Raw genomic sequence first — 27226 nt, forward strand, 5'->3', positions numbered from 1 at the left:
GACCACAGGGCAGAGCAGGTCGGGAGGGGGCGGGATCGGATGACCCCGAGAGCGTGCGTGGGGAGCAGCCCCCCAAAAGGAGGTGAGCGAGCAAGCCGAGACGGCCGTGGCTTTCAGAAGCAGTGTTTTGTTTCGTTTTGTTTTCTTGGTCTTTAATTCTTTTTGAGGCTAATCTCCTCAAGAGTGTTGAGTGTTAAGACACTGCGTATTTTGGAAGGCTCCCTGGTTCACATGTGAAAATTTCCCCCCGTTCTTCACCCGTGAGTAAGTCCAGGGTGAAGGCTGCTGACCCTGAACGTGGGGAATCCTGAAGCTGAAGGCGCCGTGCAGCCCACAGGAAGCGTGGGAAGTGTCTGCTCCTGGAGAAAAAGTCCCAAGATCTGAACTGAACTCCTCTGCAGCCCTTCTTCCAGGGTGGGTCTCTGTCTTGGGACGACACCCTCACCAGCTGCTGCGTGTCCCGTGCGGTTCCGGGGTGCAGGGACCTGGCAGGCGGGGGCCACGCCAACCTTCCCGCCCGCGCTGTTCCCCAGCTGGCACAAGCCCTGGCCTCCGTAAATGAAAGACTAAATGACCTGCCACTATTTTTATCCCTGTTAACTGTTTGGGTTTCAATTCAAAGCAGGAAGTATTTTAGGAAATAAAGACAGTGACCCTAAATGGAGAGGCACACACGACACAGGTGAAAAGACAGTAGCGTCCACAGGGTGCACCCAGACTCAAATGCCACACCTGCCAGGTGAACACGATGAAAAATAACTGTGATGCCACAGAGGGATGCAAATGAGACCGAGGACACGAAGGAATGATCATCGTCTTTATTCATACACACTTGCTTCCAAACTACAGTTAATGTATCTAACAAAGCGTATCATGCAAACAAAGATTGGAGGTTATATGAATTAGAGCAATGCAGTAATTTGTACATCCATTTCACCTGCGATAAACCAAATGTGATCTGACAGCTGAATGGCCTCTACGCTTTGCCAGCAGGTGCTTGACAGAAGGGAAAACTGCAACCTCCATCTCTTCCTCTTCCTCCTCCATACAAATTTGGGGTCTGATATAGGATCCTTTTCAAGAATGCTTTAGACACGGCTTGTCCTTCAGCCCACCCTTCCCCCAAATTCATGTAGCAAAGCAGTGATTCCAAATGTTTCTGACCATCTACAAAAGACATTCGAAAAGACCCTAATAGAAGAGATATGAGGTGAATTTTTAGACTCAAAAGGATAACAGCCTTCATGGATGATTTTGAATAGTCCACTAATCCCCTCAAGAAAAGAATCACACTTTTCCAGGAAGAGTATCAACAAGAATCTACCAACAATCACAGGAATAAATACTCCTAAAGTGAAGCAGAGGGGACAAAGACAGAGCTGCTTAATCAGAAAATGCAAAGCCACCTTTTGTCTTATTTTAGAAAACAAAGGTTCTTATAAAGTAGCCTTGACAAGTAGGGTCCCGTCCACTCATGAGAGATGATGCCAATGGGCACATTTGCTGCTTCTTTCTTGGGGACGTCGGGGTAGTTCTGAGTCGCCCAGGGACCAAGTTCTCACAGGGCATCACTGAACTTTCACCATATACACGAGACCTGGGGGCCCGTGGGGACGGGAGACAGAGCTGAGGAGGCGCCTCCCACCCCCATGCCAAAAGGTGGTCACAGAGCCTCACAGAGCAGGGAAACGGGCCCCAGGGTCGCAGAGCCTCGCAGGGCAAGAAACGGGAAAGCTATCCTAGAGCTGCATCTGGAAAGGCGACAATAAAGCCATCTCTCCCGTGGTCCAAAAGTTTCTAGACTTAAGACAGTTGTCCCCAGTGTCTCATTAAAAACACGGAGGGCATCATTCTGCTAACACGTTCCACCTGGACTCCCAGCCAGTCATTGTCATGAGGACCCCATACCCCACTGGCTGGGAAAATCCTGCAGGGGGGCTGCAGGACGGGGGCGCTCTAGCCGACCCCAGCTGAGTCCTCCTACAGGCTCCATGTGATTGCAATCTTATGAAATTGACAGTAGTTTTATTTTAAAAACTCATTTCTAAGGAAGAATTGAGTTAATCAAGTTCTCTATAAAAAAGTACAAATAGCCCAGTATATTCAGATGTTCTGTTGGAATTAACAGATTAATTTCTTCCATAAGGTTTCAGAAAAGTCTTGGAACCTGTGGGCCTTAGTGTGGGTCATTTGAAGGCTGTTTGATGACAGAGCTAGACCTACACAGCTATTAACTGGCAGCCGATCACACAGGTCCGAGGCACTGGGGACCTAGTCATTCCACTCTGAACCCTCCCGACGGGCCCCTGACGTGACGGGATTAACAGAACTGCGGTCAACACCATTTCTACACGGCTGCCTCCACCCACGCGTAACTCAGGGAACCTTTCTCACAACAGAAATACACAGCATTCCCTAGATTTGCTGCATCAGCCCAGACGGGAAATGACAGAAATGTTGACAGTCAGTATATTTCATAAAATGTAACCCAAGTAACCCAAGGAAAAGGTTTTAGAAATATTTCCCAACACTCCCTGTCAAATTAGGGTGTGGTCACTAACAGCCAGAATGCCTTCTGCTTCCTGTGGCTGTCAGGCCTTCGCTGTTCCCGTGGCCCTGAGAGTCTCCCTCTCTGGGTCCCTGCCCCGCGTCAGGCTCACGATCATGACTGTTTAGCGCTGCCCCTGCTGGGCTTAAAGAAGCAGGAAATGGTACAGGAAATAGGCGACTTCCTAAGACCAAGGTGAGAAGATGACTGTCAGATGGTGCTTCCTTTCTGAGGCTTTTAAAAAGGTAAGACCCTCACTTCGTCCTTCCCTTCGGTACTGAGAAAACAAACGCAGCAAAACACTCCAATTCCGCCTGCTCCGGGGAATCGGGGAGGTGGGGGGGGACCAGCAGTGTTAAGTTTTCTTGCTCTGTCCCCGCTCCCCCCCGCCGACCCCCAGCTACAGGAAGTCACAGGGGAAAAGTGGGTGCGAACCCACCTGCCGGATGCTTCGGCCCCGCCCAGAGAACCGGGAGCCCCGTCAAGGGGGCAGGAAGGCTGCTGCTGGCGCTCGGGAGGTGCTCGCGGAGGAGGACCAGCACCCGCATCCGACACCGCCCGACGGCTGGGCCTCCGGGAACTGCAGCTCCCGCCCCGGACGCCCTCGCCTCCCCTCCCTCCTGGCTTCCTCTTACTGCAAGCGTCCGCCAGCCCTTCCGCACTCAAACCCGCTCTTCCCTAAACTCCCTGCCGACCACGGCTAAGGACCACGGCTCAGAGGGGCTCGACAGTCGTTCGCCGAATCGCATTAATCCGGGTCCTCACGCTCTCCTAGCTGACCATCTCAGACCAAGTTTCCGGAGATCTCTTAACCCTCTGGCTTCCTCCCCAAATCCTAGTAAGAAAGCCTAACCATCTCTGAAGACACGACAAGGCAGAGATTCTGCATGAACGTGAACAAAATAGGAGTAGACGTGATGAAGAGCCATCGCTCGGTTCCCGGGGTCTCCTATCGACCTTCTGAATCGTTCCAGCCTCGAGCGAACCCCCCATTAACCTCTGTGGGCTGCACACCCCGGATTCTTCCTTCGAACCAAGCCCCTCGTGGGTCTGAACGAGATGCCGAGGAGGGCCGCCCGCCCACTGGCCGCAGCCTCGGAGGGACGTCCCGCCTCCCAGGGGAAGGTCACGGGACCAACCTGAACGGCCTTTGGCGTCGCAGTGTCTGGCGGGGACCCAGCTCGGGCTGGATTCCCCTGCGGGCCTGGACCTCCACGGGCCCCGGCGACACAGGCCGTGCCCGGGGCTGGCCCTTCCCGAGTCCCTCAGTGACTTGGCCCTTCAGGGCCTCCTCGTTACCCCAGCCCCTTTGAAACGGCAGCCCCTTCCCTGCGGCTTTATTTTACGTGACCTCCACGAAGGGGGATAAAGCCACAGACCTTCATCGATCCGTTCTGCTAACGGTTACCAGCATGCCGCGTGCTTTCAGCAGCACCGTCTCGGGTTGCTCAGATTTTTAAAAAGCATTAGCTTCTATCTCCATTCGGGACATGGCAACGTACCAACACGCCCCATCACGGTAACACTTCGCTGGCACCGGAGTTTTTCCTGTTTTCCCCCCAAGTTTGTCCTCAAGCCTGCAGTCGCTCACGCAGCGTACAGGGCCCCCCAGACATGGTATTTCCTTTAAAACTTTGCCACACACTCAGAAAGGATAAAAACCAGCTGGGATGTTTCCTAGAGAAAGAGGAATAGTTTGGAAATGTGTCGGCTGTGTGAAGGGCCGCGTGACCTGCCCGGGGCTTAGCGCGAGCAGGCAGCGAGGGGCTCGGGAACACGTGGTTCAACCCCGTGGCCTCCTTTCTGGGACTTTGCTCACCTCTGGGGCTTCGCTGGGGACCTGTCGTCCTGCTGTTGCGCCCTTCCGGGGCAGAGGACCGGCTCTTCTGCTTCTTAGGCTCTTTCTGTACTTGGGCCCCTTTTCTAGCAGAGCAAACGAGGTGCACCTGGGGAAGGTGTGGCCCCCGCACGTGCACGGACCCATGGGGCCACAGCTCCGCAGCCGGGGCCCCCCTGGAGCCCTTCAGTCTACGGTCCATAAAAGGTGGCGGAAGAATTTGCTCTTTTCTGGTCTAACCTGTTCCCTACCCCATCTCTTCCTCCAGTCAAGGGTTCCCAGGACGGCCGAGGCCTCTCATCCCTAAGACCCCTCAGCGGTCGTGTGGCAGCTGAAAATCAGGCAAAGAGCCAGAGAGTAAAAATGAGAAGACGCTTCGCTGGGACACGCTTCTGGGGAACAAGGGGGAAGAGAGCAGCCCCCTGTAAGGACTGACAACCGTGTCCCTCGTAAACGTTCTTTCTGCTGTTGCTGACCGGCTCCCCCCAGGACCCCGCGCTGTGATGCTGTGTCCCACGGAAGCGCTCCTTGCAGGACAGGGAAGGCCGCTTCTAGCAACATCTGCGAGAGCCTCTGCAGCCTCCCCAGAGCGTCTGCTGACAGCTCCAGGGCCTGGCTGTGCCTCACCACGTCCGCACGTGCGGGAGTGGACGGCGGGGCGTGCCGGGGACGGTGAGACGGACAGCACGCTTCCGGGGCACCCACACACCGTGTCAGGAAGGGTATCCTCCCGTCCCCCCTGCCCCGAGTCTCCAACAGCAACAAGGCTGAAGGGAAGAACTAAGCGAACACAGTGCAGCCCGGGGGCCGTGACGACACCACATCTGCACGAACGCACAGGGGGCACGGGAGCCGAACATGTCCTGCGACCACAGGAGGAAGCGTGATGAAGGCGACAGGGCTCAGAGGCTAAGAGGGAGCCTCGCCTCGACAGTAACCCGCCCCCCGACGAAACTTTTGTTTGCAGGTAGAATCAAATATTTTTATGTATATGTGTATGTAAGCCTAATTGATCATGCAAAGTAGCCATTCACCTTCAAAATTAGATCTACTGCAATAAAAAATCAGTACGCCCGACACAGTGCCAATGCAGGGTACACACCGAGTCGGGGTGGGGAAGAGGAAGCACAGCGGCACAGAAGAAAGCTAACACTTAATCATGAAAGCAGACTAGAAACCAGAGCCTTCACAAATACAGCACAGTTGTGTCTTATAAAATTATTATAATACTCTTTGTACTTGATACGATTATACCAATAACATAGATTCACTTGTTATTAAGGTTTATTCTAAACATGCAAAATTCATTGCATGATGCCTTTGCAAAACATATTAAAATCCTTCTAGCAATAAAACCTCTTTGAGCTGATACGTATCCAGGTTTCCTGTTCTACAGCTTCAGGTGTGTCATTCAACATGAACCGGAAATGGGGGACCAAAACTGTATTGTTCATCCCAAGAGGATGTCGAGGGCTGGAGACGTGAGGGAAATCAATTCTAGGGGCTGAAGTTAGAGTCAACACTTGGATTAATTTACTGTACATCGTACTCTCATAAACACCGCAGCCTATTAAATAAATAAGTACAAAAGGGGTGGGAGGTGTACGCTTCGGCTTCTTAGGAAGTAGGCAGCGAAGTATCGGTGTGAGGGGGGTTGGCTAACAACACTTGTGAGTAGTGGCATGATCGCTGATGGCACCCTGGATCCAGAATAATCTCCCAGAGATTAAAATGAACGTCACACGCACACTGATCTACCCTTGATCTGAAATGATTTCACATGCTCGTTTACCGGAGTCCTTAGAAGATTTGGCCTCTTAAAAAGAAATGCAGGTATCAAGACAGTTATCAGCCAAGTAGGGTACAAGATGACAGATGCCCCCAACACTCATCTGAGGCTTTCTTCCTCTCTCTGTTTGAACTGGTAACCGCTGGACCGTTACCGTGAGTGGGTTACGAATGTCAGCATCTGGGAACAGTGAGCTTGCAGACGGGACTAGATTCCTCCCGGCCTCTTGGGCTCTAGGGACCGTGTCCATCGAGGCAGAGAACACAAGCAGCGGGTTTTCTGAAGCCCCAATCCCACCGCCCCCAGGTCCCGCCTTGCTCACTCTCTGGGCTCCCCGTTCTTTTACTCCAAAGATGTCTTGGGTGGAGATGTTTCCGGCCCCCTGGACTGGGGCGGGTTCCTTTGAACATGTCTGGTTGGGGGATCCGGATGGTGAAAATCAACAGAGCGTTTGGAAAACATGTCAAATTGTACCAAAAAAAAAAAAGGGGGGGGGCAGAGTCTGTTTGCCTTCCAGGAAGGGTTAACCTACCGCCAGATGTGACCTCTACACAATTAAACTGGATGCTGTACATGACATCGTCTGCCGCCAAGGTGACGCTCTTGGTCGTGAGAGACTCTGAACAGCTGATCACGTGTGGACTAATAACCCTACGGTTTTCAGGCCTCCACCTGGAAGCAAGGCGGTGGCCTTCAAACTTTAGGGCTGAGGATCATTTCCCAGGGCTGGGGGCAGGGGCGGGGCTGGGGAGGCGCCTGCCCTTGGCGCTGAGTTTCATACTGTGCTCTGTATGGTGGGGTGCACGAACTGGGGGTTGACATACGAGAACCCTTCAAAATCAGACTGGTCGATGTTGGCGATGACCAGCTGGTCGGGCGGCGTTAAGACGGGCTGCCCTCGCGTGAAGAACTTGTCAAAGTTCTCTGCTCCTTTGCCGCACTGCGGAGAGAAAAGAGAAAGGAGGAGAGGTCAGTAGCTATTACAGAGCCAGGCAGCGGCTCTCTGGGCCGCTGCGGGGAGGAGCGTGGCTGGGGGCGTCGGGGCTGCCTAGGCGGGAGGAGTTCCGGAGGATTTGCAGGCCGACGGGATTCACAAGCCAGGCGGACCGAACAATCAGAGAGAGCCACTCAGCTGTAAACCATCCGGCAGCCTCGGGGCGGACACCCCAGGCGGGAGGGCCGTGCTGCCGGGAAGGCGACAGCGACGACGGCCTCTTTTCTCTCTCGTCCCGTCACAGAGCCACGAGCACGAGGCCGCAGGCACGGGGCCAGAGGGCACACGTCCACGCTGAACGGCTGGGATGTGGGTGGAAATGAGGGCAGGGACCCCTGAACTGAGAGGCTGGGATACTGTCCCACGTCTGGTTCTTTGCAAACGTATCTGTAATACAGTAAAAGCTGTGTTATTCTTGTCTTCCAACTGGGAGGTTCTAGAATATCTCAGCCCCGAAATTAATCTTCAACCAGGAAGGGGTCGGCGTAGTGGCAAGGCTGGGCCGTTCTTTCCTGGGCTTGGCGGTCTAGGTACGTCTGGTCAACCAGCAGACAGGTCGCCGTGGCACGCGTCGCCGGTGGCTTTGGTCTGGACGAGGTTTGTGCTGGTGCCCCGAGAAGGCAAAGTCTCCGTCCTGGACACTCATTCCTCACCCCTGGGTCCACCAGGGCACCTCGTGAAGATGGGCTGTGGGCAGAGCTGCCCTGGCGGGGGGCGGTCTGGAAACCCGGCCGCTTAAGCAGCACTGCTTTGGGAGCCTGACCCCGAATACGAGGAAGGGGTGTCCCGTTCGCTTTCCCAGCCACCGGAAGGCTGTGGCATGTTGGGGTCCCAGGATCCCAGGTGACTCTGAGACAGAGTGCTGGGAGGTGTTCTGGTGACACAGTGACCCATCTCCTCCTCCATCCCCGGCCGGTACTACGAGGCAGCGTGAAATGATCCTGAGCTAGCCGAAGGCGTCCTTGCACCTTTAACAGAGCACGGCTCTAGGTAGACTGCGAAGAGGGGTCCACCCCTTCTCCTCATCTGTAAAATGGGGAGAATAGCTGGGCCCCCTCCTGGGCTGCCACGAAGGTTGAACGTACAGTGTTTCACACAGAGCCCTGCACGTGAGGGAGCGCACGACACCTACTGCTGCTATGTTTGTAATGGCAGCTGAGTCTTGGGCTGCGCTTTCTCACCTCCTCTGTCACATCCCTTCCCCATCTTCTAGAAGCTCTCCTCGAGAATCTAGCTTCGTTATACTTTCCCCACCCTCTTATCAAATAACCTGTCTCGGTGGAAAGCATGCCATAACTTCAAGGTAAGGTCTTCCTAGCTGATGCCTTTCCTTTCTGGGGTGTTTTTTTTTTTTTTTTTTTAATTAATTAATTAATTAATTTATTTATTTTTGGCTGTGTTGGGTCTTCGTTTCTGTGCTAGGGCTCTCTCTAGTTGCGGCGAGCGGGGGCCACTCTTCATCGCGGTGCGCGGGCCTCTCACTATCGCGGCCTCTCTTGTTGCGGAGCACAGGCTCCAGACGCGCAGGCTCAGTAGTTGTGGCTCACGGGCCTATTTGCTCCGTGGCATGCGGGATCTTCCCAGACCAGGGCTCGAACCCGTGTCCCCTGCGTTGGCAGGCAGATTCTCAACCACTGCGCCACCAGGGAAGCCCTCTGGGGTGGTTTTTATTTTCGTAAGCGACCACCTGCTTTTTAACTGGAGGCGAGTTCAGAGCAGTGACTGCTGGGTGGGTACGCGGGGGAACAAGTTGGGGGATTGTCTGGGGCCCCTCCAGTCACTCTGCAGGGGTCACGCTATTGGTCCCGCTCGTCCCTCGGGTCCTGCCGCCTGCACGTGGGACGGTGGGGCTTTCCCTTCACACTCCGCCTTTCCAAGGAGCACAAAGGTCAGCAGAAGCAGGGCCTGCGGCCTGCACCCCCTACAGGCACAGGCCACCGTGAAGCAGTCAAGGGACTCTTCAAGGAGGAAGGGCACGATGTTTCTCCCCAAGAACTAAGCAAGGCTCTGTACTTGATACATCAGTGAAACCAACCGACGTCCACAGAGCACCACACTCAGACCCCGCGGTGAAGATGACACCAGCGGAAGAAAGAGCCCTGCTTTGGAGACACCAGTGGCTCTCAACCAGGGAAGGTCTTGCCCCTGCCCTGCGGACATCTGGCAACGTCTGAGCTCCTTTTTGGTTGTCATGACTGGGATGGGTAACCACAAAGAGGCGGTGGCCCCGAGATCCACAGGGCTGCGGCTGAGGAACCTGGAATATTCCGACTGCGAAGCAAGGCTCAGTGCGTCCCAAGGTCAGTGTGAGGGCAAAAGTGGAGGCCAAACGAGGAAACCAGGCAAAACAGCCAGATCTGAGAGCAGAGAACGGAGAAGCTGCAGAAGCTCAAGGCAGAAGTCCCGTACGCAAGTGTCACAGCCTCGGTGGACTTGGCTTTGAGTGGAACACCCTTCGGGACCCCGAGTAATCAACACCCATTGCCTGGAAGGTTTCAAGCAAATCTACTGCGGGTGCTCCCAGCAGCTGGGACGTGTGCTTCCTCAAATAGAGGTTACTTCCTTCATTGATTCCCGATATTCACTAACTACGCAAAGATGAGCAAGAAGGAATTTCTGGGGAAAAAATAAAAGGAGGTGAAGTCCCTAAGAGGAAGAGGAAGGCGAGCCATGGTGAAATCTCTCTCCGCTAGCTGGAGACCCATCCTTGCAGCTCCAGGTCCGTCCATCTGTCCTGTGAACAGATCACACAGCCTCTGTGCAACCACAAGGCTCAAAGGAAAGACTGACACTTTCCCCTGAGCCCCTTCTGCAGAGTACTCACAGATCACCTTCCAACGGGAATCTCTCAAAGCCAGGGCTTCACCGCCAAAGAAAAATAAAAAACAAAGTAAACAGAGAGATCCCAAGGTCTCGGAAGGGGGACCACGTGACCATCAACACGGAGGAGCCTGGGGATGGGCATGAAGCTTGAGGACGTTAAGTTCTAAAGCCGCGTCCAGAGGCGGCGCCTCCTAAAGGGCAGCGCAGCTTGCGAAGCCCGGGATGGCGACGCACGAACGGAAATCCTCGGCGTGTAAGCTGCGGGCCGTGACCATGCTGCTGGCGGGGGCCGAGGGGGATGGCGGAGACCAGGTCAACCCAACCCCGAGCGGGCAGGCGGAGGCAAAGAATGAAAGCTCCGTGACTATGAGTGGGTCTCGGCAAGCTGTGCGGGGAAGGGTCTGGAAGAGCTGAAGGCGGGGTCTGAGGATGAGCTGAGATCCAAGGCTCAGAAGGATACTTTACCCTGAGGGAGATCCCACCGGACAGAAGACACTCCCCCCAAGGGGCGGGGGGACCTCGGCTGGTTTTACCACCGGTTTGGCTCGATGAGAATTAGCACTTGCTTTAAAAATGAGCGCTCCACAACTCAGCGAAGTCAGACCAGAAATAGACAGCCTCCTTTAGGTCAAACTGGAGAAGATCTTGAACTGCTTGACTATCAAGACTTTTGTGCAAAAAATGCAACTGTCCTCATACCACCACCCACGCCACCACCACCCACTGAACGGGATAATGAAACTTAGGGCCCTTTGGATCCCTGGGGAAAAGACAAACAACGGCTTTAACCAGCTATCGTCTTTTACGGTAGAGAAGAGTCTTCTGGCCACCTGGGAGCAGGTCTCACCGGGGCCATCAGCTGGCGGGGAATGGGCCTCGGGCGCCACCTTGGATCTGAGAGGCAGCCAGAAGAGGCCCGGGGACTGAATGGGGGGCGCGGGGGACAACAGGCAGGCTGGGGTGTCCCCGGCCTCAGGGCTCTCGGCCACCTGAGGACACAGCAGGTGAAGGCAGCACTCGCTGGCTGTGAGCAGGACCCCGCGGCTGGGTGTGTGCTGCCCCAGCTCCGAAGGCCACCCACACCTTTTGCCAACTGAAGCTGCCAGGATGCCCGCGGGACGTGAGGTCCCTACGACTGGCTGGGACAAGAGTGGGGGGGAGGGCGGAGGAAGTGGCCCAAGCACGGCTGGGCCAGCACGTGCGCCCAGACCGGGCGACCTCCGTGTTCGCGGTGACGCACTTGACACCAGGGGAAGAGGGGGGGTACAGTGGGGCTGAAGCACCCGACCAGAGGCCGGGAGCCCGGGTCGGCTCGGGCAGCGCACGTGCCTCTCTGTACAGACAGGGACGCAAACACCCACCTCCCACGGCTGTTGTGAGGTCAGAGGGACGGCATGTGTGCGACCCTTTCTAGATGACCAGGCCTGGTACAGACCTACGACGCCACACGCAGCGCACGTGCCCGGTGTGGAGACGGCCACTGATTACAGGCGGAGGACGAGTGGAACACTATTAATGGTCTATCTCCTGCCTCAGCTCTGGATTCAGGACTTCACTCCTCTGCTCTTTGAACGCTCCCACCCATTCGGTGAAATCATCGATGAGTAAAATGAATCCAGGAGAAATCGGGATGGCAGACGTGTGGCAAAGCCCCGGGCGGGATCTGGGATGCTCTGCTCCCCACCCAGAGCCCCGCATGGCGCACAGCCAGTTGGCTCACAGCCTCCGCATCTTTGCGGGGCGCCGTGGGGAAGGGACGGAGCCTGAGCCGGGCTGTGGGCCTCCGGCTGTGACGCTTACCTGGCAGAGGCCACCGAGAGTGCACCACACATGTGCTGGTCTCAAGCCCGTCCCGTCCACCTTGCTGTCTCGGTGACGTAGAAATTAACCTCATGGTCACCGGCGCGGGACTTAGGGTGAGTGTGAGTAGCTCAAACACGCTGCCGTTAGAGCAGAACTCCAGACCGAACCCGGGAGAGCACGAAGGGTGCAGAACGAAGCCAGAGTAAAGGTGCGCAGCGCAACGAAGGAGAGAGGAAGCTTCTCAGGGTGGGGGCTGTCCCCGCGTCCCGAGCCCCGGGGCTGGGGAGCTGACCTCGGCCCCGCGCCGTGGCCCCCGTGGAGGGTGGCGAGCACACGACCCGCGATGGGCTCGGCTCCCGGACCCTTCATGGCGTTAAACCCGAGGCAGAAAGGAGCGGGCGCCTCCTGGGAGGTCACGTCCACACCACGGAGCTGTCCAGCGAGCGGGCTGGGCCGCCGGGCGGCAGCCGGGGGTCTGCCCTTCCTACGATCAGCATGCTGGGCGGGGGGCCTCCGTGCACGACCAACACAAGCAGGCGCACACGCCAAGGGTTAGGAAGAAGTGAGGTTAGTTTGCGCATTGCGTCACCCAACGTTCTGGAGATGTGCTCACCGAAGGCCTGGACGCCCACTGAAGCCAGTGCATTTTGGTGCAGAAAGTCTGGAGAAGTAGAATGGGCAGAGGAGAGGATGTGGAAAACAGTCAGTGCCCGGCCTGGGGACAAAAGGAAAGGAGCGGCCCCCACGCAAAGGAGGCCACACGCCCACGTGAGCAACGCAGGGACAAAGTGTATAGATTCACGCACGCGTACAGCTTTCTGGAAGGTTACAGAAACGTCAAGTGAGCCGCGGGAGTGGTCCCTGGGGAGAGGGAGATCCCGCTTTTTCATTTTATATCCTTCTCTACTGCTTAACTGTCTCTTTCACCGCAAGGAGATTGTATTTTAACAATAACTTTTTAAAAAGGGACTGGGGCCTCTTTCACCTCCTGCCAGCGTCCCCTGGAGACAGGCCCTATTTTCTCAGACAAAATTAAACAGGGCTCCCCTCACCTGCCGCCTCAGCGCGCCTCTCAGGAAAGGCCACTTCTGGCCTGGCGGCGGCTGTGAAGACAGACACACTGAACGATTAGGTTCGTGCAGGTGAGAGCCCCGTGTGTCTGAGGGCAGAGGCTCTGGCCTGCCGTGGCCTGTATCCGATGGAACGAGGACGCACACACTGCCTGGTCTTTCTTCACACGCACGGCCAGCTCCAGGGCGTTCAAGGACGCTTTTCCAAGAGTGGCTGTTGTCATGCCCAGCATCACGGGGCCTTCACCCCGGACCATGGGTACCGGACTGGTCCCTTCCCTCGGCCTGAGGCCCCAGGGGCTGCATTCCCCGTGACTCCCCGCCGGCAGCTCCCTGAGCCTTGCGAGAGCGCCACTTACTCATATTGATAATTATTTAAAAGTCTCATTTCTTCCCATTTCTCTTTCAAGCAGAAGAGCATCTGGGAGCATAATTACCAAGGAATAGGAAGACATCCTGCCTCTAACTGACCAAGGAGAAGGTGCTGTCTTAGGCGGGTTCCAAGGCTTAAATCCCACCTCAGCGCCTCACAAGATGGCAGGTTCTAGTCTCCCAGGGCTGGTCAGTGTCTGTGTGCCGTCAGAGAAGCTCCCTGAGCCTTGAGAATCTTGATTTTAATTAGCATCACTGCTGCTGGTTCCACGGAAAGGTCCAGAGGATGAACCCCACCTGCCACCTGGCAGAACTGATTAGGTGCGGCCCAAGGCTGCTGTCCACTCCGGGGTCTTCTTCTCCTGTTACCTGGAGAGCTGCTACCCCGTATAAATAACTTCTCAGAGCAATTATCAAAAGAATACAGTGCCGTGGGAGGTCCTTAGTTGTAGGGAGAGGCACATGGAATTATTTAGGTGTAAAGAGGCATTATTTAGGTGTACGTCTGCAGCTTACTTTCAAATGGTTCAGAAAAGAAAATATGTACATGTGTGTCCTTGCCTACACGCCCTCACAGAGATGCAGAGGAAGAATGACACAGGGAACGTGCCGAAATGTGAGCACTGAGGGAATGTGGGTGAAGGGGATGCAGCAGTTCTTTACACTGCCTTTGCAACTCTTCCGCAAGTCTGAAATTAATAATTATTTCAAGATAAATAACAAATATTAAAAAGAATACTGCATTAACCTTGATCATCAAACCATCATCAAACTATCTAAACAAACTAATGACCCTGTGAGAAAAAGGACTTTGAGGCCATCAGGAAAATGAATCTGACTGTGCATCTCGCCGCAGACCCGAGGAAAGTCCTTCTCTTCCTTTCTCTGTCTCTTTTTGATATAATAGTGACAGCAATTTCCCAAGAAAGCCCACCTGAGATAGACAGGCCTATTTCTAAAGTGCTCTGCTCACCCACCAATCCTGGATACATTTCTCAGTGTTCTCTTTGTAGATTAATCTCTAATAACCATTTCAGTACAGTGGACGCTTCTGGCCGGCCTGTGAACGAGCTCTCCTGCTCCTTGATGCCAATGGATAGAATTCAAAAACAGAAGCACCAATTAACTCTCTGCTTCCGATATTTGTGTAGACTGTTATTTCTCGTGGGTAGGCTGAATGGAGATGTGAAGGCTGTTCCTGGGCATTTTATTCACAGGAATAATAAGTCAGGATAAACGCCTACAAAATTCAAAGTGACACTGGCTCAGGATCTCGGGCTCGCGTGTGCCTCTGAGGGCAGCCTGCAGGGACTAAGACGCAGGCCTTTTATGGTTTCAGGAAAAGCAAACAGAAAGAGCTTTCCTTCTTCAGGGAGTGCTCAGGAGGCTGGGCCATCGTCCTTTCGTGGTACCTCCTGCTTTACAGAGAGGCGAGTAAAGAGGAAGCTGGAAGCAGCTTGCTTTGTGCTTTTTCCCACAGGGAGGAAGGGAAGCTGCGTAGCTAACACTCTCCAGGAGAGCGTCACCGCACAGCTGTCCGGTTTTGCTTTGGCTTCGGTTTTTCCAAAGAAACCAGCTCGCGAGGACGGGCCCGCTTTCCAGCAAGTCATCTTCACCGTCACAGTCGCACACGGGACACAGATTCTCCCGCCGTGGGGGGCCGCAGGGCAGGCTCCCGACTCCCTCTTGGAGCTGGTGCACCCCTGAGCCCCCAGACTCGCCCCCCTCGGGGGGACGGCCACAGTCCCCCCACCTGACGCCGTCACCCCTCTCCCCGCCCTCCTTCCCGTGCGGCCTTGAACAGAACGCGGGCCGCCGCTGCACTGCTGATCCGCCCTTCATGTTGCCGCGGATGGAACGTTCTGCTGGAGCCTCTTCGAGGACCCAGTGCATCGCGCCACACACCGGGACGGTGGAACCCCACGTTTTCCAGGCACTTTGGTGCAGCTTCAGGGAGACAGGAAGGTGAGCAAAGCCAGGGCACCGTGGGAGCCCCGACCCTCCAGGGAAGCGCTGGCCGCCCACTGATACGGTAGCTCGGCTCTCTGAGGGAAGTCAGTGACTCTGAAACAAGCTTTCATCGGAGGGTCCAAAACGAAAGTGGAAACTAAAACAAACATGAGACTCCCAAGCTTCCAGGGAAAGCCTGATCTCCGGATAACTGCGGGCACCTCCTGTTGGCATTTACAATAACCAAGGCCTTGATTTCAGGGGAACCAGGGGCCAACAGTCCTTAATACGATAAATCTCAGGGAAACTGATTCTCCAGCATGTGCTACAAACGCACCGAGCAGACCTCACCGAGCCAGACACGGTAGCCAGCCGGGGCTATAAACACTGCTCAGAGGAGAGCTGCTCTCAGAATCGCGTTCACTGCACACGTTGAGGAAGGGCCTCCGGCAGAAATATTTGCCTGATGGTTTTCTCAGCAGCGAAAGCCAGGCTGGTACCACTGCAACTCTCTCTAAATAACAACACTGCCCGTCAGAGAGTACGCAGCTCCGTGCTTTATCTAGAAACTCTTTTGACTTTGTAATTGGCTCTGGGTGAGGGAACTCCACTTTCCCCCGAGAAAGCCGGGAACCCCCCTCGCGGAGTAACTCAGAGGCCGTCGGGTCTCCTCTGCGGCCGCCGGGTCAAGCCCCGTGCGTCTGGCAGCCTCGACGGCAGCGTGCCTTACGCTGCTTCCTGCAGGCGGAAACGGCCACCGCTACTCCTGGCACGTGGTCTCCCCGCCCCAGCGCGGTGCCCGGGAGACCGCTGAGGTGCCCCTTCCCCTGAGATGAGGGCCTCACGCTGCGGCCGTGCGGGGGGCTTGCTGTGGGGATGAGCCCTCCAGGGACCAGAGCCCCCCAACCTGTCCCCATGCCCTCGACGCTCTTCTGCTTCGGGACAAAGAGTCTGCTGCTTGTTCCTGTGGCCGCTCGCACCCACTGTGGCTTCCGCTTCCCGCCTCTCCCATCCCCCGTCCTTCTGCATTTTTCCCCAGCTTCTTCCTTTTCTGTGCCCAGAGCCCCTGGCACAACGTGGGTTTCTGCCTGGGCCGTCTCACCGCGAGGAGATGAGCTCTCACCGGACAGGCCCTTCACACGAATCCGTCCGTTTTAGGGCCTCGGTCCATGACTTCCACGTCTGTGAGTTCGGGGGCTGTTTCTTCACAGGCAGAAGCAGTTTATTCTTTTTTTAAAATTTTAACCAGCACTCGGTTACACAATGACCAGACAGCAGCAGCGTTCCAGGAATAAATAAATACACTCCCGGCCCCCGACCCGGCTCCCGGCTCAACTGCCTGCCACGGGCTGTGACCACGCGTCCAGTGAGTTCTGTGGCCCACGGGGAACAGTGCATTCTTGGCTGTCAGAGCCAAGGGCCCTCTGGCTTCCCCCCGTCTGAGTTCAGGGCCACCGTAGCCATAGGTGGGAAGCTACGCGAAGACACAACTTCTTCTGCCAGTGAGGCGGGAATAAACAGGAAAGGAAGATGGATGTATCATGGCTGACTTCGCCGCATGGAGTCTCCTTCTGGAACGTGACTGGCAAGTAGCTGCGCTTCGCTCGACAGGCAGAGCAGGGCCAGCGTGCGTCTCTACGTTGTTCCTGTACAGAAACTAAGCTGTGTGTAGGCTGCTACTGTATACCGTTCATACTTAACTTAAGAAGCTAAAGAGATATGAGAGGGAAGAAAGAAAGTCCCTAACAATATTCCTCTGAGACCGCCGGCAGCGCCATTAATCACTGTCTTCATCTTCCTCCCTCTTAAAACCAGGTGTCGGCCTCTTGAAACCCTGGAGGGCCGGCATCCTCTCCTAGGAGAGCCTCCCGACTCAGCGCCCAGAACGAGCTGCAGAGAAGACGGCGCGGCGGAGACGTGAGGGCCCTCCTTGAAACGCCAACTCAGGGGCAAGTCAACTGACCCGATTAGTTTTAGGTTTTCTTCAGTTTGTGCTAAAAGTATCTTGGAAAAATAAAATCCGTGGGCTCGCCACCAGCAGTTTTATTCTTGGAGGAGAGGCCACATAAGCATATTGGATGAGAAAGTTGCTGCTCTAAGAGTAAAGCCCTGAGCCGCCCAGCCGGCACCCTAGTGCCCCGGGAGGGTCCCCCTGGCCAGCTCACGGGGCACCTGTCAGACGAGACAGATTTGGGCCGAGTCACCACGGGGTTGCTTCCGAAGCCGACTGTGGTGCAACGCTGCCACGCGGTGCTCCCGGGAGCCCAGCCCATCCTGGCCGGGACGCGGCGGAGCCGGAAGGCAGGGATCCGCCCGGCCCTCAGAAACGGGGTGCGGGGCAAAGCGGGGCGTCCTGGGAGGCACGGCAGGGCCGCAGGTGGGGTGAGCGAGGGGGCAGACGTCTTTCAGACTCTCGGTTGATCTCCAGAGGCATAAACGTGAAGACGAGCCACTGCGCAATGGGGAAAGGATCCCGGGCCACAACACCGAAGTCTGCACCCTGGTTCCACCACCCACCGGCTGTGTGTCCTCCAGCAAGTGACTCAGCCTCTCTGTGCCGCAGGGTTCTCAACTGTAAACTGGGGACAACTGTAGCCCCCTCACAGGGTCGCTGTGAGGGCTAAATGAACTAATTTGTAAAGCACTGAGAGCAGGGAGGGCCTGGGGCGTAGTGTTTGCCAAATAAATGCAAAAAAACCCCACACCCAAACAAATGGGAGTCTCCAGGGAGTGAGTCAGGCTGCGTCTGAACAAAGGCAGCAGTGCCAGCGATGAGAGCGGGCACCCGGCCCTCGCGGCAGGGCTGGCCGGCGTGGGAACCGCGTCCGGGCCGCCGGGGGCCAGCTGAGACCCGGTTAGGCTGCAGGGCTCCCGTCGGGCGAGGCCACGCCAGGAGAGCCGCAGCGGACGGGGGTCCTGCCGAGGACTCAGCGCAAGGACGACAGCCACGCGGGGCGCACGAGGCCCGGGCCCCGAGGCCGACCTGCCCGGGTCCTCGCGTCGCCCGGGGGACCCTGCTGCCTTCTGGGGGGGCGCGGGTGCCACAGGCTCCCCTGACGCTCAAGGTCAGCTCAGACCTCACGAGCGAGGGCCAGGCTGGGGCCCGCAGAGGCCGGCGGTCAGCAGCCCCCTCTCTGCCGACAAACCCCCCGGGATCTGGGGAAACAGGGCTCAGGGAGCGGCCGCGGCCCCGACTCACCACTTTGGGCTTGAAGGGCGGCTGGATCTCCCTGTTCTCCAGCTTCTCCCAGTCGATCCTCCGGAAGAAGGTGTGCTCCCGCACGTCCCGCTCTCCCTCGGGCCCGCAGCCCAGCCGCTTGCCGGGGTGTTTGGTCATCAGCTAGAAAGTGGGAGGGGAGAGAGCTCTCACGCGGAGCTCGGTAACCTGGCGCCCGTGGCTGACAGGCCTGGACCGTCCAGCTGCGTCCGCTGACCGCAGACAGAGGCGCTCTCACCAAAAAAAAATGGTGATGTGAGGTAACGGAGGTATTAACTCAGCTGTGGGAGTCCTTTCACACTGTACACATACATCAAATCATCACAGTGTGTGCTTTAAATATGCTACCATTTTATTTGTCAATTACACCTCAATAAAGCTGAAAAAAAAGAGAAACAGAAAGACCCCCTCAAAAACCAGGGGAAAAAGGGAACGCCAGGCCCAGCGCCTGCCCTCTTGCTGCTCTGCCCCCAGCCCTGACGTTAGGGCTGCCTGGACCACATCTCAGGATGCTCTGCGTGACGCCGACTCACGCAGTGGGGGCACGTGGGGGCACGTGGGGGCACGTGGGGCACGTGGGGGCACGTGGGGACATGTGGGGGCACGTGCGGGCCTTTCTGCAGTGATTTGTGTGATAAGGAAACGGGGAAGCAATCTGGACCCACAGCCAAACACAAGAAGAATTTAAATAGCCGTCTTTATACACTGTTTTAGGAGCTGCCATTCTGTATGTGCATTAAGAACACATACATAAAAAGGCACGCTATCACTAAAAACTGTGTGTGCCAGAAGTGTCACATAGGATGCTATATAACAAGCAGCACGTGCCTATTTACTGCCCGGACCAAGATACTCTCAAAGACTCATGGTTCGGAAAAACCAATGCCGTCACAAGAGAGGTGATGAGTTAACTGCACACCCAGTGGCGTGGGCATGTGGTCCCCCCACCGTGTCTCTTAGAAGCGTCTGGATGGCATCTCTCCGACGGACCCTCTCGGTCCACGGCCATCAGAGGAACCAAGTCTACCTACCCCTTTGCAGATGGAAACGGCCTCCTTGGATAAGGACTTCGGGTATGAGACGTTGTGCTCCATGATGGACTGAAACAGTTCGTCCTCATCCTCGCCGTCAAACGGAGGCTGTTCCGGAAAAGAGGGAGATGGGGGTGTCTAGGCTGAGTAACTCCTCACCTCACCGTGGCGCCTGCACACCCAACTCGGCACCGGGAAACAGCGCGGGCTTCTCCCGCATGCACGCGGCAGGCTGCAGACTTAGCTCGATTACCTCGCGGGCTGTCTTCAATTAGGTTGGCGGTCGGGCGTGCTTTTCACTTTCTCCTCTGTCCCTTGCCTTGCTCTGGGCGACCCCAAACAATCTCCAGGGAAAATGTTTTTGAGTAGTGTTTTTAAGGATTTGCAAATAAATTACAATTAACCCATTAATCTTGTAATTATGTGTTAAAAAATCTCACTACGATCAAGTGAGGTTACAGATAGCCTTGCGTTCAGAAGGTGCGGGAGGCTGGAGAAGGCAGATGCCTTTGGGTTCTGAACCTGGGGTGAAGGGGACGCAGAACACGGGCAAAGAGGGCTCTCCCCAGGCCCGGGAATCCACACCCGGGCCCTCCGCTCTGTCGGGGGCCTGCCGCTGGCACGGTGGCGGTGACGGGGGCTTAGCGTGCCCTGGGCACCTCTCTGTCCTGGTGAAGGCAGGTCAACGGTGGAGAGTTAGTCACATGCACCTTCCTCCCCAGCGGCTGAGCCTGGGGACCCAAGGGTGATGTGCGATGCAGTCCTCGAGTACAGGACCATTTTGGATGGCTTCCCTTCCCTCTTTCCCCCATCCTCGTGACCGTTTTTAGATTTCTACAGATCTGGACTCACTGTTTCAAGCTAAGCTACCTGTTAACTAAAGACCTGGCTTGGTGTAAAAAATTTCTGAACGGGGAGTGCTCTCCTTGGCAATATGTAATTTGTGGATTTTAAATAGGCAAGTGAGGGGTGATGGTTCACGCTTCCCAGAATGATTCCGGAATCACTTACTAGTCAGTGGTCATGGGGGCCCTGCCATGGTCATGTGCAGATCACTGATGTGGGGTGGGGGGGGAGTACCCAGGGACAATTCCAGCTGAAGTTCTGGGATAAAGGACTCATTACCGAGTCACCAGGAATGAAGACCAAGCATAAATGACCCTGGCGGGAAGGCACATAAAGAGGAGAGGGCTGGGCCCTTTATGATGAGTGCCCGGGACGCTCTGACAAGCGAGATGCTCATTAGAGGGCCGGGTAAACACTATTTATGCTCGAAAGTAATCATAGTTGTCAAGCAATCCAGGAACTGAAGAAAGACTCAGGCTGTTTTAGACTCAACTGCCCCCCTCCTTGCTGACAGTAAATAAACCAAATGAGAAGAAAATTGCAATAAACTATCTTCTTTTCCCTGCTCATCTTCAGCCCTCTGTGATTAAAGAGGATAAATTTAGACCTCAACCCCATCAACAAGTTGATAATTAATCTCCCTTTTCAATAACGACATCCATTCCCTGTAGCTTGAGGGGGGGGTGATCTGAGCAGAGCCTTCATTATCCTCTCTGGGCTGAGTCACGGCCCAGGAATATGTTTAAATTTGCACTGAAGAGTCAGCAGGACTAAGAAGGGGGTTCTGAAATGAAAACCCCGTGTTTGTGGCAGGCACAGTGGAGAGTTAGAGGAACAGCAGCTGGACCCGACACTGCATCCGAATGTGGGCTGCTTTTCAAATGCCGTATTTAAAGAGTGTCACCGTTTCCAACAGATGATGAAAACTTTAAGGGCTCACATCAGGCAGGCATGGTGACTCCGAGAAGCTGGCGGGGAAATAACGAAAATGTGCCGAATGTTTTGGAGCCACTGGGTGTGGGAATCTTAAAGTCCAAGGCCTCAGGGACAGTCTGCAAATGAGGCAGGAATTCAACATGCACCCCAAAGGGGACGTCCCTGCAGGAGAGCGATGTTTCCCAAGCTCTCCCGGGGAAGGAAGTCCCCAGAGGCCTGGGGAGGGAGGATGGTGGGGCGGAGCTGGCTGCAGGCCCGTGTGCAGAAATCCTAGTCTCCCCGGGCCAATAAAGAGTCAGCCCCTCTTCTGTCCTGTGACGTGCGCCGGACCTGGAAATGGATCCGGACCACTTCCACCCATCAACTGCCTGTGTGGGCCTACGCAATTGTGACTCTGAATGAAAGCAGGGCTTGTTTCCTGGACTCCAGAGTCAGAACGTTTGAGTGGGGTCTTGAGGGGAACTCAGCTTTCTGCGCCTTTGCGAATAGATAGCTCCCACGGGGGCAAACAATTCAGTCGAATTTTACTGTCAAAATGCCAAGGAGGGGAAATTAACTTAAGGTGCAGGCGATCTGTGTTCTGCCAGCAGCTGTCTTGCTGACAGCGGTTCTACGGAACTGGCTTTTCTGTGTTTGCACATGGAGGTATATAGCCTTAAGAAGAATGGTTCCTTGGGGGAAGAAACCTAAATAAATAATACACAAACCACTTTTTAAATATCAAGTCTCCATATCATGGAGAAATAAAGACCAAATATAGGTGGAACCTCTTATCTTTTAATACTTAAAAGACAACTTTAGTATCTATAGGATGTAAGACACAATGAAAGAGAGAAAGGAGAGACCACGGGGGTCTCCCAGCCCAGAGGGAAAGCCAGTGGTCTCGCGATGGTCTCCACGGCCCGGGGCCTGGTGCCCTCTCTTCCTCTCTGATCTCAGCCTCCTACTCCACTCCAGCCACATGGGCGGCTTCCTCTCCGTTCCTTAAGTGTAAAGCTGCACACTCCCACCCCAGGGCCTTTGCACTGGTTGTTCCCTCTGTCTGGAATGCTCCTCCCCCCAGATGTGCACATGGACATCCTCTCACTTCCTTCTGGTCTTAACTTTATCTTCTGTGTGAGGCCCTCCCTGGGATCCAAGCTAAAATTTCAACCCTCCCCCAACACTCTGTGTTCTTCTGCTTTGTTACTTTTCTTCTTAACTTATCACTATTACGGTCCACCAACTGCACATCAAAAATGAAATCAAAGTCCAAAATGTTTTAAAAAGCAAAACTTGGGAATTCCCTGGTGGTCCAGTGGTTAGGACTCCACGCTTTCACTGCCAGGGGCCCAGGATCGATCCCTGGTCAGGGAACTAAGATCCCACAAGCCGTGCGGTGTGGCCAAAAGTAAATATAAAATAAATAAATAAAAAGCAAAACTTGAATTTGCCACATACCAACAAATACTTAGATAACATTTATATTGCAATTACAACTAGGTACATAGCATTTGTATTGTGTTAGGTATATTGAGTAACAGCAAGATGATGTCAAGTGTACGGGGGGATGTGCCTGGGTTATACGCAATTACCACACCATTTTACACAAGGGACTTGAGCCTCCAAGGACTCTGGTTGACCCCGTGGGAGTCCTGGAACCCGTTCCCAAGGATGCCGAGGAGGGGCCGCCCATCATTTCCTTATCTGCCTGTCCGCTGTCTTCCTCTGGACCACGAGCTTACTGAAGGGAAGGGTCTCTGTCTGTTCTGCTCACAGCCACCCCCCCCCCCCCCCCCCCCCGGCACATTCAGTAAGCGCGCACTGAATGAATCATAAAGGAGTCAATGGACGCAACGTGTCAGAAAGGCTGACTTTTCCCCAGGAACAAAGATGCAAAGATTTCTTTGGGGGCAGCTCTGCTACTCGACGCGGGTGTTTCTTTCCGTTCTCTCTTACAAAGGCTCTTGGCTAGGGAGGGGCGCACTTGAGGGCTGAGAGTTAATAAAAGCTGCCCACGACAGAATCATTAGTAGGTACAATGGCAGAGATCTGAAATGTGTGAAATGCACCGCTGTCATTCTTAATCCACTGAGATTTGGGGGTGGGAGCTGCTTGTCAACAGCAGCGAGTGTGACTTACCCTAGTAATACAGATACTAAGGCCACCACCTTAGAAAGTGTCACATTAGGCAGCGATGCCCTTGGTTACCCGACACGTGTCACACAGCCAAGGGAAACCTAATCTGCCTTTTCTTAACTGGAAGTTCAGCCTCGCTGGGCTTTTGTGAAAATTACAATGAATTGCCCAGGGAGAGATAAGGGCAGACGAGAGAAGCTATTAAAACACTCCCTCCAGTTTAACTAACTTCTTCCTTTACAATAATACCGGCTCTACACATGGGAGCGGCCGGGGTGATTTCTGCAGAGAAACGTGCAGTGAAGCCCAATCCCACCCCAGGGCTGAGACACCGAAAACAAAAGGCCACCACGGTCCTCAACGTGCAGGGACCTTTTGCGGGTGATGCAAAAGCTGTATCGTCTACACTCCAGGGTGTAGCTTTCAGTTTGGGTCTTTAGGACTAGAAGATAATGTCTGTACAATTTCTCCCTCTTGCACCAGGATGAGGGGAGTCAGGCCAGCATGAGCCATTGCACACGGCCAGGTCCTGCTCTCGCGGTCCCACGGCGCTGAAGCCTTCATGCTACGTGGCAACACACAAGCACGAGCGCACGGGGACGTTACCTGCCCGGCCAGCATTTCGTACAACAGGACGCCGTAGGCCCACCAGTCCACGGATCTCCCGTACGGCTGATACGCGATTATCTGTGTGAAAACAAACACGTCAACTACATTTAGCGGCCAATCAGGAAGCCTGTGCTGGAACAGGGAAGTCAAGCGTGTAGGCGTTTACACACTCCGTTCGTGCAAACGAGGCGATGGTAACATTTGTCGCTGGGTTTTGAAGGGGACCCTTCGAATCAGACACACAGAGAACTCTCGCCCCACGATTTTGGAATTCCTCTTCTGAATCCACCGGGAGATGCCACGGCACTGCTGGAAGGTAGATGGAAGTATCTTCTTGGGTGAAAAAGGTTTGGGCACTGAGGTGGATTTCACTTGTGGAAAAAGCCAGAGGCCATTCAGAGCAAAGGTCTGATAAACAAGACGATCAAACTATGATACAGAATTTTGCTGAAGGAGGAGGAGGAGGAGGAGGAAGGACTAAAGGAAAAATGCTGGTTTCCTTGCGCTGCACGACAGGCCCAAGGGCACCTGCTGAAGGACTGACGTTTTGAAATGTTTTTGAAAGAGACAAAAAATGCAGTAATCAAGTGTAAGATGTGGACCTTGTCTGAATCTTGATTCAAACCACCCAAACGTAGAAAGAAATTGGGAAAATTAAAATACGGTCTTGAATTAGATGACGTTGTGGGAATTGTTCCTAATATCATCACGTGGGATAAACGGCCGGATGATTAGTTACAAAGTGTCCTTTTCAGTTAGAGGGGAGTGTATGCACGGGTGACGTGCGTGAGAGATGAAGTATTTAGGGGTGAAACGGCATGATAGCTTAGATTTGGTTTAGATACGTCAGTAAAATCGGGGCGGGGGGAGGAATCGATGAAACGAGTAGTCTGCAGCTGGGGATGGGCCCAGAGACTCTCAGACGTGCTAGGGTGGCTCTACACCTTCCCCCCCGCCCCGCCCCCTGTGGAAGGGGGTAATACTGACTCGGATATCTAAGAGAGGCATGACTTATCACAACACAGCGGCTGCGTCCCAGGTAGGCTGTGTGCCAAAGGCACACACTTTCCAGACCCGTGGATCTGCCCCGGGATTCGAGGCCAGGACGTAACTAACAGATACTCAGCACAACCACCTGCCATTCCGCAGAAAAACTGGACTTTGGGGTGTTCTAGGGTATCTTCCAAATGGCCCCTATGTCTCATTAAACGTCCTGGGACATCAGCTAACCTCCTGTGCGTCTGCCCACCCCCATGCCTTCAACATGTTCCCAGTATTTCTCCCCGTGGCACGAGCAATGCACGCTCCTCTGACTTACCCCGGTGTGGGCAGAAACAAGGGGGCGCACGTTTGAATCTGGCAGCTTTGTAGCTCGTTTCCTTGGCAAGAAAATGATAACCAAAGGAACCTACAAAGAGGCCTTAATTTCTTTTGAAGACTACATTTGCTCTTTTCTGAAAACATAAAAAGCACAAAAAACCCTACCAAAATGAGCCTCTAATTTATTCCCTAATGACATGAAATGGTGGCGGCCACGGCAGTCCCCAGACGGGAAATGACTGCATCAAAGCCGGACTTGAACAAGTAGAAGAAGAACAGAAATCCTCTTTGGGAGAGGAAAGACACACCCACCAAGCACCTACTATGTATCAGATAACTCTGCACACACTGTGTGTAACCCAATGAGCCAGAAATTCTTCTTCTTCTCATTTTTTAGGGGACAGAACTGAGATGCAAGAAGTTTATGGAACTCGCCCGAAGCCAATCAGGTAATAAGTGGTGCTCTGAAAACTGACATGTATGTTTTAAAACTACAGTTTATGGCTTTCAAATACATGGAATCACTTGCACTGGGATTAATAAAGTATGAATCAAAGGGTTTTGAGAATTAGTTTAACGAGATTAGAAATCATCACTTCAGTTGTCGTAACTATATTTCAAAAGCACTTGAGTAAAATTTGTTCTTGTAACTATATTAAAACCAGGCCCTGCAATCTGTTCTCATTAATCAGTGTGTTAGTGGGTTTTTAAAAAAATTTTTTATATTGGAGTATAGTTGATTTACAGTATTGTGTTAGTTTCAGGTGTACAGCAAAGTGATTCGGTTACACATATATACACGTATGTATCTATATTCTTTTTAAAAAATTCTTTTCCATTATAGCTTATTACAGGATATTGAATATAGGTCTCTGTGCTCTACAGTAAAACTCTGTTGTTCACCTATTTTAGTTTCCGCTTGTTCTGAACACAGGCTGAGATGAGGCCTCACACTGCTGTGCGAGTTACGAGGCTGAGGAACAGTGGGGGCTGGATGAGGGAGACCACGCTTTATTCCAGACTCTATTTCTACACATACTGGAGCAGTCTCACCGGCCAGACCCCTCTGCTCGGGTGCTGGAAGATGCCACCCACTTGGAGAACTGTCCGAAGTCAAGGGTGTGGAAACCCCGATTCTGGTCAGAATGATTCACAAACCCTGAAAGCCAGGCCCAGGGGAAGTTTTTGTTTGTTCGCTTGTTTTGACTCTTTGTCAGCTTTGGTCCAACTTGCTTCTCAGGGTCCATGAAGCTCTTCTGACTTGTGCTGATAACACCTGATGCTTCCTCCAAGGCTTAGGACAGCAGGAGGCTGAGTGCCAATGGCTTGTTTTCTGGGCGATGGCACTGGTCAGCCCCTGGAGCTGGCCAGCTCACCCTGCACTGAGCTTACAAGGTTTCGCCTTTAATTGTTAATAATAGGACGGGGGTTAGGACTTAGCTGGAGCATTTTCTCCTGGAGACGTTCACAGTCTGTCACCCCTGGCTCACGCCCTGGATGAAGTGAGACGGTTCACAGATCTAAGCTACAAGAGATGGGGCAACCCCACCGCTGCAAACGCATGTTCAGCACGAAGCGTACTTCCCCTCGACCATCAGCTGCTGTTAACAAATACCTCCAAATTACCCCAAACCTCACTGCAAAGGGGAAGCAGTGTTGAAGAGAGAGCCCCACTGAAGATCTGGACATTTAGAAGCACAGGATTTAGGGTGCTGGTGACACTGTCCCCTGTGAGCTGTGTAGACCTGCACCGTCCCATACGGGAGCCACTGAGCCACGCGCGGCTATAAGCCTCTGACACGCGGCCAGCGCAAACGGGCATGAAACGCTTTGGGTGTAAAATACACATCCAATTCTGAGGACTTAGTACCCCAAAATGCAGAGTATCTCATGGCTAATTTTTCATTTTGGATATACCGGGTTAAATCAGATATTAAAATTAATTTCACCTGTTTCTTTTTTA

General features: G+C 54.1%; 1 protein-coding gene across 6 annotated transcripts in view; it reads right to left on the reverse strand.

Moving 5' to 3' along the window:
• Window positions 1–803: 803 nt before the first annotated feature.
• Window positions 804–27226, reverse strand: part of PRKCA (protein kinase C alpha) — a 363797-nt gene continuing 337374 nt past the window's right edge. For 2 of the 6 annotated variants that reach the window (XM_059908847.1, XM_059908846.1), the window contains 5 exons: window positions 23941–24021; window positions 19435–19542; window positions 18386–18526; window positions 12408–12455; window positions 804–7114 (listed from right to left, as the gene is read on the reverse strand). In XM_059908847.1, the coding sequence (XP_059764830.1) occupies window positions 6950–7114; window positions 12408–12455; window positions 18386–18526; window positions 19435–19542; window positions 23941–24021 (543 nt within the window). In that variant the 3' untranslated portion in view covers window positions 804–6949. Of the gene's footprint in view, window positions 7115–12407; window positions 12510–18385; window positions 18527–19434; window positions 19543–23940; window positions 24022–27226 lie in introns of those variants that run through there. The other 4 variants (XM_059908843.1, XM_059908842.1, XM_059908844.1 and 1 more) reach the window with 4 other exon arrangements.

This window comes from Balaenoptera ricei, chromosome 20 (genome assembly GCF_028023285.1).
Source record: "Balaenoptera ricei isolate mBalRic1 chromosome 20, mBalRic1.hap2, whole genome shotgun sequence".
Classification (NCBI taxonomy): Eukaryota; Metazoa; Chordata; class Mammalia; order Artiodactyla; family Balaenopteridae; genus Balaenoptera; species Balaenoptera ricei.